Here is a 14640-nt window from a genome sequence, read left to right on the forward strand (position 1 = left end):
ACAGATGTTGGCTCAGATGCCAACCTTTAAAAAAACAAAAAGAAGAAGATTATCAGAATTCACAGAGCAGTCCCACATCTGGCTTCACAGTACGGAATCAAACTATCGCCCCGTCGCAGCAGCTGAGTCACGCCAGCCTGAGGCTCAGGTTCCGGGGCCGCCAACCAACTGGGCGGCCACAGGGAAGTCACAACTTCTCTAGGGGTCAGATTCCTCACCCATAAAACAAAGGAGGGGCACAAAGGGATGGCTCCATCCAGTCTAAAATTCTGAGTGAGTTTCATGATGTTTTGAGCCATCTCGAACCACCATTATTGATTTATACCATGCTCTCACCTCGCTATGGACTGAATTGTATCCCCCTCGAATTCATATGATGAAGCCCTAACTTCTAATGTGATGGTACTTGGAGATGGGGCCTTTGGTAGGTAATTCGGGTTGGATAAAGTCATGAGGATGGAGCCCTCACGGGATTAGTGCCCTTATAAGAAGAGAGAGATCCTTCTCTCTCTCGATGCACGCACAAAGAAGAGGTCACTGAGCACCCAGCAAGATGATGGTCGCCTACAAGCCAAGAGAAGAGGCCTCAGAAGGACACCTACCTTGCAGGCATCTTGCTCTTGGACCAGCCTCCAGAACTATGAGAAATAACTATGTGTTGTTTAAGCCACCCACTCCACAGTGTTTTGTTACGACAGACTAAGACACGCCTTCAACAGGAATTAGCTGTTCTTCTTTTCTTCCTGGATTTGGAACTTGTCCCAAACCAATACATCAAACTGAACCTGGATGAGTGGGTGAGCGCGTACCAGGCAGCCGAGTGTTCATACTGGGAACACTAAACAGGAGAAAACTGTGTCTCTGCCTTGCAGGTGCTTATAACCTTACTACAATAGACTGCAGGTATATCCAAATCCGTTCAGAGCCAGAGAGCGAGGGGTGTATATATGTAATGCAAGCTGGTGCTCTATCATAGGACATCACAGGACACAGAACATCAATCAGAACAAAGAACAACCCACGAGGATGGGCACGGGAGGGCTAGGAGGAAGAGGGTGGGGAAAAAGGATAGGGGACCCTGCCTCACGCCAGCCCACTGACTCCTGGGGTATCTTCTGGCTGGGCAAAGGGCTGGGACAGCCTTGCAGCAGCCACATGTTATTGTGGTGAACAAGGCGCTTCCAGCCAGGCTGAGGTGACAGGTTTACGTGGAGACAACACGAATGGGAGTGAGTGGACCAGAACCTGGCTGGATGAGGTGGGACCCATTGGCATTAAGGAGAACAGCTGGTGTTCACCGAGTGCTTTCACGGCCAGGCTCCACGCGAGGCACTTTTCATTCAACCCCACACCAACCCTATGGTGGCAGGTAACCCTCGTACCTGTGCTCCTCACCACCCTGGCCTGACTCAGGTCCCTAAAGGCCAGGCTGAGGCCTAGAGCATGGACCTAAGTGGAGGTGATCAAGATCTATTTTTGTGAAGAAAAGTGACGAGGGAAAAACAAGAAAAACAACAACAGGGAAATCTAGAGTAGGGTGCAGGAGGCCATAAAGGAAGCTCCTCCAGCAACCCAGCAGCGCAAGGATCACCCATCAGGCTGGAGAAGCAGAGGAAACGGAGAGAAAGGGACGAAAGAAACTGGGATGTTCTAACATGCAAGGGGTGGATTAAAAATCCAGCCCATTCAGGCCCCTCCCCATAAATCTCCCATCTCAGGATAAATTGTGAAAGATTTTGAAATGGACCAAAAAGATCACTGAAGATCTTCAACGGAACAATAGGATTTATTAGAACATAACTTTCCAAGTTACCTGACCCTGAGATTTGTGCCTTTCATTGTCTGAGATATTTTGTAACTCTGTTAAGTTGTATATAACTAACAGCAACGCAAATGATTCCTTCTGCAGACAGGCAAATGAACTGTCCGGCAGAGGGACAACAGATTCTGCTCAAAGCCAGAGTTGCATCTACTTGAACTTCATTTATTGGTGGGGGTGGGGGGGTGTGTGTGTATGTATCTACTCTTTGAATTTTCCTTTGAACAAGATGTAGTATCTTACTAGTTCCCTCATTAACTCATAAAATCTTTTATATTTGTATAAGAGTCATGATTTTATCTTTTAAAAATTATCCTTTAGTACTGACAAACAAGTTAAAGTCCAGAAGGGTGCCAAGACTCTGTATCAGCTTCTCTAAGAAGGGAAAAACGGTTCCAGGGGCCAGTAATTCTTCCTCCCCCAAATACTCTGAAGTCAGCTGGCTCGAGCAAACAGGATGATAATCAAGTCTCAATTTTTACCTCTCAACCCCTCCTCCACCAGCTAACATGGTCTCCAACTTCTTCAGGACTTTCATTGGCTCTGATCTCTGCCATTCTTAAATTTCATTGATAATCCAAACAGCTAGAAGAGAAGGGCTGAGGGGCCTCCCTCTGTAAGGAAACTATCACCTCTCTCAACTCTGACAGATGTGACCCATGTAATGTGCAAGACCTGGAAACCAGAAGGGCTCTCAAGGCTGGTGGACCCACCAGGAATGGTGCCAGCAGGAGAAGGGAAATAGAAATGGACTAAGTCCCTGTAGATGGGAAAGACAAGTGATGTTGGAAAAACGCTCATAATCTGCCTGATGGCTGCAGAAACAGACACACACAGGGATTCCAGATGTGGTCTCTGAAGGTAGGCTGCATAGCTCCCCGGGGGCCAACGGTGGGGACCTTGAGTGAGTTACAGATCTCAATAAGCCTCTGTTTCCTCATCTGTAAAGAGCCTGCCTCACAGGATTGCTGTGAGCATCAATGAGACAACACATGTAAAACACTTAGCCGTCTAGCACATGCGCAATGTTAGCTTCAGGGTTTGTTTGTTTTTTTTATTGAGAAATGAATTTAATGTAATGTAAAATAAAAACAAGGAATATAATAAATACAGCAAGTCATGATTTTATCTTTTAAAAATTATCCTTTAGCACCAACTAAATTTCCACCTCTTAACTCCCATTTGTCATGTCCTTTCTACCCCCGGTGCCGAAAGACCAGCTGAGTCCTCATTTCTCACCTGAACTACTCAGTCTCTTACGAGGCCTTGCTACTATCATCTCAGCCTCTTCAGAGCCATTCCTCACACTCTCTAACCCAGTGACATCCCACAGCAATATGTGAGCCACACAGGTAATTTTAAATTTTCTAATAGCCATGGTTTTTAAAGTAAAAACAGGTGGAGTCAATTTTAATAGTATATTTTATTTATTTATCATTTGAACATGTAATCAATATAAAAAAAATTGAGATATTTTACTTTTTTTTCCCCAATTACACTTTTAAAATCCAGCATGTATTTTATACTTATGCACATCTCAACTCCTCCTAGCCACATTTCAACTGCTCAACAGCCACAGCTCTGTTCCCCATCTCTTTCAGAAAATCCACATTCATTAGCCTAACAAATCAGGCCCTTTCTAATCTGGGTCCTCATGGCTCCCCATGCCCTCCCCCTCCCATACTTTTGCCTGGTAAACCACACCTGGTTCACCTGCTTACCACTCCTTTCCTGGGCTTGCCCTCAACTCCCAGCATCTGGTATATTCCTGCTCCACAAGACACGCCACACCTTATGCCAGGCACCAGCCGTTCAGCTCTCACATGTGAAGGTGCCCATTTCCCAAGAGGGCTTCCTTGCCAAGCCCACTGTCCCCAGCCTCTACTGGAGAACGGTTTGTGTACTTTCTCTGCCCCATACCAAACCCTCACCCCCCAAATGGACTGTGAACCTCTTGGAGGCAAGCATTTTTGTCCTATTTATGTATGTCTAATAGTACTGGCCAGCCTCGGCATTCAAACATATATAAAGTATCGATTTTTTTAAAGCGGAAGAATGTGTTAGAACTTTCACCAACATCTAGCTACTGATCTTGATCTGACTCTGAAGTTATTTAGCCAACTCAATCTCAAATTATACACATGTAAAGGGTTTGGACCAAAAATGGTTGAGAGAGAGTAGACAAGCTAAAGAAGCAACCACCGCTGGAAGAGCCATTGTTCCTGGGGTGGTTTTTTGTTTTTTTTTTTTTTTTCCATTGGCACAAAAATCTTTTAGCCTTAAACTGTTTTTCATAGCTGTGCTGGAATAAACGGGAAACCACAAAAATGAAGGCTTCCACTGCGTCAGTCCTCAAATCATAGTGGCAGGAAAGAAACCATCCAAAACTATCCACATTTGATTAAATTCTGAACATTTTAAGTGTTTATTAACCCATTTAATTCCCAAATTTAACCAAGCATTTGAAATGTTCAGAGACAAAATTCTGGATTACAGTACTTCCTACAGCCCTCTCAGCCTCCGGAAGATCGAGGTCTCCCTTCTCAGGCCTCGTTGAACGGCTCTTCTTTTATTTTAAGCAGAGAGCTTTATAAAAACCACCACCAGGACCCTCAACCTCAATCCCAGTTGGGCCTTATTCTCTACACGTTAAGTGTCTACTCTAGTGGTTCTCAAAATAGTGGCTGGGCAGATCCTGTGCGACCCTCTCTCCCAACAGGTTAATCAGAAAGCAGACAACTTCAATAATAATTACAGAATCCCCGGTTTTCATTTTACACTTTTCAAAGAAAAAGCTTGGCAAAGCCTCTTATGGTTCTCCCCCCGCTTTACAAAAATCTGTCTCCTAAGCAAAAGCTTCTGTTTCCTAGTAGCAATACACACACTTTTAAAAACGCAGTAAAATAAAAAATAATCACAATGGCATTTTATGTCCATACTTTCTCCCCAATATTTTCCACTTAGAACAGAGTCTAGAAGTTTATAAGTTTATTTATTTATAAATATATAAATATATATTATCTTTCCCTTGTGGATCTCAGGTTTTCAAATAATTTGACCTTACAAACTATGTTAAGTAATAATCCATTATTTTTTTCTTTTATTAAACAGATTGGTACATTCAGCTGTTTATGCGCGCCTTGCTGTGTGCCGATACAGCAGGGAACGCACACCCAACACCTCAGCTCTCACCAAGCTGATACTGCAGCTGGGGGGGTAAACGCTATGAGGAAAAGTAAAGTGGGGTTAGGGGGACAAAGAGTGGAGACGGTTGGGGGCGTCACACTTCACAAAGGGTGGTCAGGGAAGGTCTCTGAGCAGAACACAACAGCCGTTCTGACGACACAGCCAAGTGGGCATTTCTGGGAAGGGCGGGCGGGGCAGAGGATGGAAGAATAAACCTCAAATGCAAAGACCCTGAGGCAGGAACATGTTATTCAAAACGTTAATCGAAGCTTCTGATCAACACAAAATAATCATTGCCATAAAATTCTAGTCAAAGAAGAAACTGGCCTTATTCTGTTTAATGCAGTGATATTAGACTTTTTGAAATATAATTAGTACCCAGCCCCTCAGTCTGACTCTCAATCACCCGTTTCTACGTTAATAAACTCTAGGGCTCCCAGGGGACCCCCCTCTGAAAACTAGCGGCAGACCTCATCATTTTATTATGGGAAAAGACAAGGCCACACATGAGAGGTGCTCAGAGGAGGGCTGGGCTCCCCTTTAAGCGAGAAGTTTTCACACAAAAATCCTCCCCATCAAGAAGTTAAACTGCTTAAAAATAAAATGGTTTCCAAATACTGAAAAAGCAAGATCTTCTCCCGAAGGAGGTGTCGCTTTCTGAACTCTGTGCCTTTCCACTCATCTATCCCCTCTTTAGCCAGCAGCAAGCCTGCTCCCAGACCTGGACCACTCTGAACCGACCCTCTGAAAGGTTAACTTGCCTTGGGGCCGGCCCGGTGGCACAGCAGTTAAGTGCACACATTCTGATTCTCGGTGGCCGGGGTTCCGCCGGTTCGGATCCCGGGTGCGGACATGGCACCTCTTGGCAAGCCACGCTGTGGTAGGCGTCCCACATATAAAGTAGAGGAAGATGGGCAAGGACGTTAGCTCAGGGCCAGCCTTCCTCAGCAAAAAGAGGATTGGCAGCAGATGTTAGCTCAGGGCTAATCTTCCTCAAAAAAAAAAAAGAAAAAGAAAAGAAAGTTTAACTTGGCTCTTCACCACCACATGAGATGCTGAAGCTGTCCCCTTGGCCAGGACTGCCTTGCTCTCTGGATCTCTGGTTCTCTACCTCTTCCAGACTACCATTCCTCCCTCTGGGCCCTCTGATCTCCCACCTTGCTAATGCATCCAAATCCCAGCTCATCTCACCCTACTTTTTATATCTCTTGCACACACAGCCTGTCCCCAGGAATAATCTTATTTTCCAAACAAAGATACCAGGACACACCGTCAGTACACGAATACCTGTTATACGAATTGCCAGAATTTCAATGCTTGGAATATTTCATAATTTGAAGTAAAATAATGTTTTTTTTAAACTTAGAATGTACTTATACATAGTCTGATGAGACAGCACAGGAAACTGGGACTGTCCGGGAAAATTTAGCATCTCTGATCACAGTCACAGGCCTTTGACCATTGCCCTATTCTCTAACAAACAACTTGATTTTCCAAAGAAATCTGACATCATCCTACAAAAGGATCTGAGGCTACTTCCAGGAATAATGATAAAGAGGCAGTGATAGCAGCTGTGGGTTGAAGGCCAGAATGCTGGTATATCCAGGTTATTTCAACTGCTCAGGGAGCGAACAGGACCATCAAGGAAAATAATCAGCCTTGGCTGCTCTAAGACCTCAGCCCTTAATGGAGTGGATCAGGTACATGCAGAACTCCCTACCGCTAGAAAGAAAACAAGCCTCTCTGGAGCACCCAGGTGGCATCCATTCTACCAGGAGCGAGAAGTGTCGTGGACCTGGCAGGGCACATACACTCTTGTCTCACCTCCTCTAAGTGTCCTCTGAGGTGCCATGACCTGAGAAAGGCTCTTACCACATTCTTTCTTTTTTTTTTTTTTTGAGGAAGATTAGCCCTGAGCTAACATCTGCTGCCTAGCCTCCTCTTTTTGCTGAGGAAGACTGGCCCTGAGCTCACATCCGTGCCCATCTTCCTCTACTTTATATGTGGGACGCCTGCCACAGCGTGGGGTGCCAAGTGGTGCCATGTCCACACCAAGGATCTGAACCTGGTGAACCCCGAGCCTCAGGAGCAGAATGTGCGCACTTAACCGCTGCGCCATGGGGCCGGCCCCTTACCACTTTCTAATTAAGAACAAAGGTTCTCTAGGGCTGTCAGGAAGGAATTAATTTGGCCCTGTGATCCAGGAGGAGCCAGAGGGTCTTACTAAGCTCACCGTTTGCCACTGGTAAATACTTGTGGGTAAGCACACTGGAGACTTGGGGTAAACTGAGACCTTCAGGCAACGCCAGAGGCAGAAATGCCCACCAAGTCCACAATTTTTTAAATGTTCAGAAATCTAATCATATTGCCCTTTGATCTAGTAAAAGCACTCCTTGAAATTCAACAAAAAAAATAATAAAAATTCAAAGGAAGAATGCAGGACATTTACTGAAGCATTCTTCCCAATAGCAAAAAATTGGAAACCATGATCTTGTGCAGCCTTTGGAGGGGAAAATTCCAAAGATCTTTTCATTTGTGTCCATCACACTAAGATTTTTTTCCCTAATTTCCTTTAATGTTGCAATGTTTTCTTATTGAGGTATAACTGTCATATGACATTATATTAGTTTCAGGTGTACAATATGATTCAATACTTGTATATACTGCAAAATGATCATCACAATAAGTCTAGTTAATATCCGTCACCATATGTAATTACAAAATTTTTTCTTGTGATAAGAGTTTTTAAGATCTACTCTCTTAGCAACTTTCAAATATGCAATACAGGATTATTAACTATAGTCACCATGCTATGGTACATTACATCCCCATACAACGTTTTAATTAATGAAATGAGGGTAATTCCTTCCAAATGGAAGAAATTTTGCCATTAGTATCAACAAATAAATTAAGCATCTGCTATCGCGTGGAATGCTTGTTTTCGTACAGGGAAATGTTTTGAAAAAAAATTAAGCTTCGAGTTTCCTCAAGAGGTCTGTATTATCGAAATCATTCTCCCCGAGGGCCTCCAAATTACAAAGTAAGGAGAGCAATAAAAGGTTAAAGATTATGGTCAGTATATTAGCTTTAAGTCTAATCTATACTAAGCTAGAGCTAATAACAGCTAATGTTTTAGTAATTTCTGAAGAGAAGATATTTGCATGTGGCATACGATTCAAAAAGCATGAAACTCATACAGTGAAAAATAAGTCTCCCTTCCAGCCTGGCCCCCGGGCACCCAGTTCCCAGTCTGCACCACTGCGGTGATATTCTATAGTGCCAACACGCTGGTACGACGTTGTACGTGAGACAGACTTTGCTAAGGACTTTGTATGGAAAGCTCATCAGTGCAGGCAGGGCTGTCATCAGCCCCAATTTATAAGTGAGGAGACCAGCATGTGGCCTAAAGTGAACAAGCAACTGGCCAAAAGTCTCATGGTGACAAGAGACATAAAGTCCACACTCTTGGAACTTGTCCCCGTCCCACTCGCAACATGCACACACGCGCACACACACCCCTCAACAAAAGTGAATTCATGTTATGTTGTTCCCTGTGCCCTGAACACTTTTTCACCATCCTTCACCATCGCTTTGCCTGGATAACCTGACTTTCCATATAAATTTTAGAATCAGCTTGTCTCTAACTAAAGAATCTTGCTGGGATTTTGAGATTATCTCAAACCTATAGGTCAGTTTGTGGAGAACTGATATTTTAATAACTATATTGAGACTTCCAATCCACAAACACAATACGTCTGTCCACTTACTTAGGTTGTCTTTGATTTCCTTCTTTGGTGTTTTGTAGTTTTCAGCGTGCAGATCCTGTATGTTTTGTTAGATTTAGAACTAAGTATTTCATTCTTTTCAGAGCTATTGTAACTGATATAGGTTGCTTTTTTAAAAAAATTCAGTTTCTGATGATTTATTGCTAGGATATAGAAATTTGATTCATTTTTCTGAGTTGACCTTGTATCCTGCAACCTAACTCACTTATTACTCCTAGGAGCTTTTTTACAGATCCCCATGGGATCGTCTACAGAGATGATCATGCCATCTGCAAACAGGGACAGTTGTTCTTTCTTTCCGATCTGTATGCCTTCTATTCATTTTCCTTGCGCTGGTCAGCACTTTCAGCAGGATGCTGAATATGAGTGGTCAGAGTAGACATCATTGCCTTGTTCCCCATCTTAGGGGGAAAGCATTCATTCTTTCACCACTAAGTATGTCAGCTGAAGACTCGGTAGATGCCCTTTTTTGGGTGAGGAAGTTCCCTTCTCTTCCTAGTTTGCTGGCAGCATTTATCATGAATGAACGTTAAATTTCATCAAATGTTTTTCCTGCATCCATTGACAGAATCACGTGTTTTTTCCTTCTTTAAGCTGTTAATATGGTGGATTACACCTATTGATTTTGGAAAACTGAACGAGTCTTTCGTTCCCGGGATAAATCTTAACTGGTTGTGGTGTACTATTCTTTTTACCTAATACTGCTGGATTTGATTCCCTAGTATCTAGTTGAGGATTTCTGTGTCTGTGTTCATGAAGATGATTGCTAATAGTCTTTTCTCGAACTGTCTTTGTCTGTTTTTGTAAAACAGACGTGTACTAGACACTTTTCTGAGGTTGTGGATAATTTTACAATTTTTAATCATCATAACAACTTATGAGGGGTTTTATCTTTGCTTTTCTGCTAGAATTTATTTAATTCCAAGTTCTTGACCAGGAAGACAACTTCCAAAGATAACAATAATCTTCCTAAGGGAAAATGAGACTGTTTTATAAGGAGGCACTTTCAGGTAGACCTGAGAATTCAACGCAGTGAAACCTACTATCTCACCTGCCATCAGCTCCATGCCCGGCCCCGCCCCGCCCCAGCACACTCCGGAGGAGAACAGAGACATGACGCTGTGCCGACTGGCTTGAGATGAAAAACTGACAAGGTTTCCAGCAAATCAGAGATATATTACCCAACCCTGAATGCAAATATTCACATCTATCATTGAGTTACCTCAGATAGCACCTATCACACATTAACCCTTTAATTCTTACAATTCCTAAAATGCTCAGTCATTATCACCCACATTCTACTGTTGAGGAAGCCAAGACATGATGGGGTTAAGAGATTTCAAGGAAATCAGAGGAACTACAATTTGAATTTAAATATCTACTACCCAACTTTCTTATAAAAATTTCTAAATAAATAAATGCAAGGCAATGTCCAAAGGTCAATCAGGCATGGGAGGCGCTCAAGAAAGGGATCTGAAGCAAAAGACCTCCCTAGGGTTCTTTTGGGAACTGAAATGCTGCTTCTGTTCTTAGCACTTTAAAAAAATTTTTTTTAATTTATTTATCTATTTTTGAGGAAGATTAGACCTGAGCTAACATTCGCCGCCAATCCTCCTCTTTTTTTTTTTTTTTTTTAAAGATTTTATTTTTTTCCTTTTTCTTCCCAAAGCCCCCCGGTACATAGTTATATATTCTTCGTTGTGGGTCCTTCTAGTTGTGGCATGTGGGACGCTGCCTCAGCGTGGTTTGATGAGTGGTGCCATGTCCGCGCCCAGGATTCGAACTGACAAAACACTGGGCCTCCTGCAGCGGAGCGCGAGAACTTAACAACTCGGCCACGGGGCCAGCCCCGCCAATCCTCCTCTTTTTGCTGAGGAAGACTGGCCCTGAGCTAACATCTGTGCCCATCTTCCTCTGCTTTATACATGGGACGCCTGCCACAGCGTGGCTTGACAAGCAGTGTGTAGGTCCGCACTCGGGATCTGAACCGGCGAACCCCAGGCTGCCAAAGCAGAACGTGCAAACTTAAGTGCAGTGCCACTGGGCTGGCCCCCTGTTCCTGGCACTTTTGAGAAGGCCCACCTCCTCCCTGGGAAGGGAAGTGGGCAGGTCCCTTGGGAGAGGAGCAGGCCACCACACACTAGCTGCACACCTAGGAACCGCACAAGGCCACTGAGAAATCAAAGCTCTTGTCAGTCTATCACTTCAGCAGTAAAAGTCACCCAAAAGGTCGCCAGGCTGCCCAAAGACCACAAAAATGTCCTTGGACTCAAGGTCTCCAGCTCCACTATGTGGAACAACTCCAAATGATGTGTTCAGGAGGTAGTAAAGAGCACACCCTGACACTAGACTGCCTAGGTTCAAACCCAAGCTCCACCACACACCAGCCAGGTGACCGTGAACAAGTCACATCTCTGTGCCTCAATTTTCTCATTCATAAAATGGGGGTGACAACAGTAGAGTAAGCACTCACTAAACGATGCCTGTTGTTGTCATTGTTCAGAAAGTCTTGTCCAATCCAGGGCCTGTCCTCTTCTGACACTGCCCTTAAATCATGACATCCCCTCCCCCATCCCAAGAGCAAAACTCTGCTTTCAGCCAGGTTGATGCAACAAAACAATAAGGAACAGCAAAAGGTCTCCATTAACTACTTCATTAAATGATGTCTGGGAGCTAAAAAACAATAACCTCTCACAGGATCGGCACCCTAAGGAAGAAGGTAACTCAAATCAGTAGTTTAAACCAACTCTCCTTCCACCAAGAGTACATTTTTATTGTTTGATAGAACCACAGGAGACATTCTCCCCAACTAAGAGAGATGTATGAGTTTTATTTTCAAAAGATATAACGTATGAAAATGCACTGATTAATTTTCATAATATTTCAGGTTAGTTTTACTATCAAATAATATGCCATTTAAAATATCAATTTAACTTTTAAATCACTAGGAAGTAAACTGTCTTTAATTCAAATGTATAATTATAGTTTAGGGGTGGAATTTTCGCCAAGTTTCTTTAGAAACAGGAAATATTAATTAGCAACAGTGATAGCTAATCTTTATTACACACTAAGTACCTAATAAGCTAGGTGCTAATTTCTACATATTACCTCATTCTCTTAATCCTCTGATGGAGGTACCGGCTCATTTTACAGAAAAACCTTAGCCTTGAGGTGGACTCTTAATGGTTCTGATAGAGAAGTGACTGCTAGCACCTATATGAGGTTTTAATATTAAACTGATAGAAATGCAAGTCTAGAACTTTAATGTGCAAATAAATCACCTGGAATCTTGTTAAAAATGCAGATTATGATTCAAAAGGCCTGAGGTGAGGCCTCCATGGTTCTACCAAGCTCTCAGGTGCTGGCAAGGCCGCTGTTCAACGGACAACACTTGAAGCAGCAAGGACCTACAGGTTATCACAGGCCAGCCACAGGCCACCAAAAATGTCTACCAAAACTGAAATGAAAAAAGTCAAAATTTTCTCAAAAACCATAAGTCAACCATAATATAAGTTCTACTATAAGAATTATATTATCTAATAACATAAGAATTAGAACTTATATTTTCCATATTTCTTGATGGGATCCTGAGCTTTGTAACATGTCAGAAATATCTTAACGACTTCTTGTATAGAGTCCAATTTCTTGGAGTTTTGTGGGGTTTTTTCCCCCATAAACACCCCGATTTTTATCATGGCTGAAAAGCCAAGTACATGGAAGGCTGTTTCGAGTTGCCATCCATACCCTTCAAGTAGGTCCCTTTCCTTCACTCACCCAAGCATTATCTCTTCCTGTTTAAATTCTGGAAATTAGACAAATAGCAGAGTTAGACAAGATTTTAGGGGCTGGGCCCCAAAGTTCTTCCAGATGAAAAGTAAAACTCTATAACAAAACAGCACCTTACCAGAAGGCAATGATAAATACCACTGGCTTCCATTTCTGGCCTTAGGTGACAAAGTGCCAGCAATGACGTAATAATTAACATTTTATACAAACTACTGGCTTTCAATTCTTTTACCAGATCCTCTGAGTGAGCAAGTTCTATTTACTTTCAAAAGTCCACAGAGTAAACAAAACAAGGTACTTCACCAGGGCCTCTATTCCCCCTGGGTCCAAGTTCATGCCCTGCTCTTTCTTATTCATTTCTGATTATCTGTGCCGTCTGCAAACATTGGCTAGGCTGCCTCTTTTAAAAAGCAGTCATCCACCTCCCCCACCTCTTCCATTCTCTGCTAATAGCAATACCTAACTACAGAACCAATGTACCTCTGAGAACATTCCAGTTTACCAGATAAGGTCAGTTTAAAATTCCAGAGAGGGAGAACCTGCACCATTTGTCTTTCTTTAGAGCCCTTCAAAAATACCCTCTGGCAATCAGCAGAACAAGCCTTTCACCCAAGAGAGAGATAAAAGAGTCTATGATTCTGCAATTTACAAACACTGAGACCTTTATTTAAAGCGTCCACATATTATATTATTCCCAAGGAATGTTTACCTATGTACTCAAGTAAGCGCAAGCAGCCCAATGCTTGGAAGAAACAGAATGCACATACACTGCAGCTCGGTGCAAATGGCTTCTCTGGCCGAGAAGTCTATAAAGTTTTGCTGCCAGGCCTCAGAGGAAGGCCTACCTGTGACAGCGAATATCCGGACACAGTTTTTTCTGAACTGGAGCATGCCCCGTCCACAACAGAGCTAAGCAACTGCCCAGAGTGGCCTGTTACGAAACCACAAAAGAGGGGCAGAGCTGACAGGCCCCTGTCCTGAACACCCTGGAAACTAAAAATAAGAATTCTGAGAAATGAGCTCTACTATAGACAAGCCCAACAGAAAGTTCTCTGTTTCTGTTACCTCCAAAACTGGCTGCCCTCCCAGAGTGATTTAACTCTGGGTACCAATTGGGCAATGCCAGCACCGTGCTGAGGAGGATTCAGGGATGCTGGTTCTGTCTTCTAGGTTAAGAGGAATCAAGCCTCTGCAGTATAAATTGGAGGCTTTTTGGCCAGATCTGAGCTTCCCCACTGCACCTAGGCTACATGCCTCCGTTCAACAAACATTTATTGAACGTCTACCATATGCCAGCACTCTGCCAGGCGCCAGGGAGGAAACCAAACCACAGTGACCAGTGCTGAAAGCAGAGACAGACAAGGACCGACGGGAGGATGGAGCCTGTGCGGGCCCGAAAATCTGCCACAAGTTGCCATGACCAGAGGTACCCTGGGGACAGCATGACCCCCGCGCCGGGCTCCGCGGACCACCAAGCCCAATAATGAAACAGACTCGCGATGGCGAAGGCGGGAGTGGACAGGTAGGCCCCAGGGCAGGTGTCCAGGTGGGAGGTGCACACCTGAGGCGGCAGGGCTGCAGAGAGCAAGGTCCCCAGGGGGAGGCGGGAGGGCGGCCTGGGGACCCGCGAGGGAGAGGGGGCGCGAGGCGCGGGGGTCTGGCGCGGGAAGCGGGTGCGCGACGGAGGCCGGCCAGGCCTGCGCCCCCGAAGCGGGAGCGGGGAGGGAAGGCGCGCGGCTAGGCCGCCCGCCGGCACCTGGGGCCCCGCCCAGCACCTACCACTTGGGCGACCTTGAGGCAGCCGAGCGCGCCACGCAGGTAGTCGGGGTCGCAGCGCAGGCCGGCCAGCCCGCGGCGCTGGCTCACCGGCTCGGTGGTGGGCTGGTACGGGCTGCTGGCGCCCGAGATCATGGAGGTGCTCGAGGCCTCGCCCTCGAAGCCGTCCAGCTCCTCGCCGCCCCGCATGCTGCCGCCCGGCCCGGGCCGCCTCGCGCGGCCGGCCCCCGGCGCCCGGAGCTGGCGGGCTCAGCGGGGCCGCCGCATCGCCGCCACCGCCGCCCGACT

General features: G+C 44.8%; 1 protein-coding gene across 2 annotated transcripts in view; it reads right to left on the minus strand.

The window, feature by feature from the left end:
* CMTM4 (CKLF like MARVEL transmembrane domain containing 4) overlaps positions 1 to 14634 on the minus strand; it is a 58609-nt gene extending 43975 nt beyond the window's left edge. For both annotated transcript variants that reach the window (XM_046681995.1, XM_046681994.1), the window contains exon 1: positions 14356 to 14634. In XM_046681995.1, coding sequence (XP_046537951.1) covers positions 14356 to 14541 — 186 coding nt within the window. In that variant the 5' untranslated portion in view covers positions 14542 to 14634. The remainder of the gene's footprint in view (positions 1 to 14355) is intronic.
* Positions 14635 to 14640: the final 6 nt, after the last annotated feature.

The sequence above is a fragment of the Equus quagga genome, chromosome 13, assembly GCF_021613505.1.
Source record: "Equus quagga isolate Etosha38 chromosome 13, UCLA_HA_Equagga_1.0, whole genome shotgun sequence".
NCBI lineage: Eukaryota > Metazoa > Chordata > Mammalia > Perissodactyla > Equidae > Equus > Equus quagga.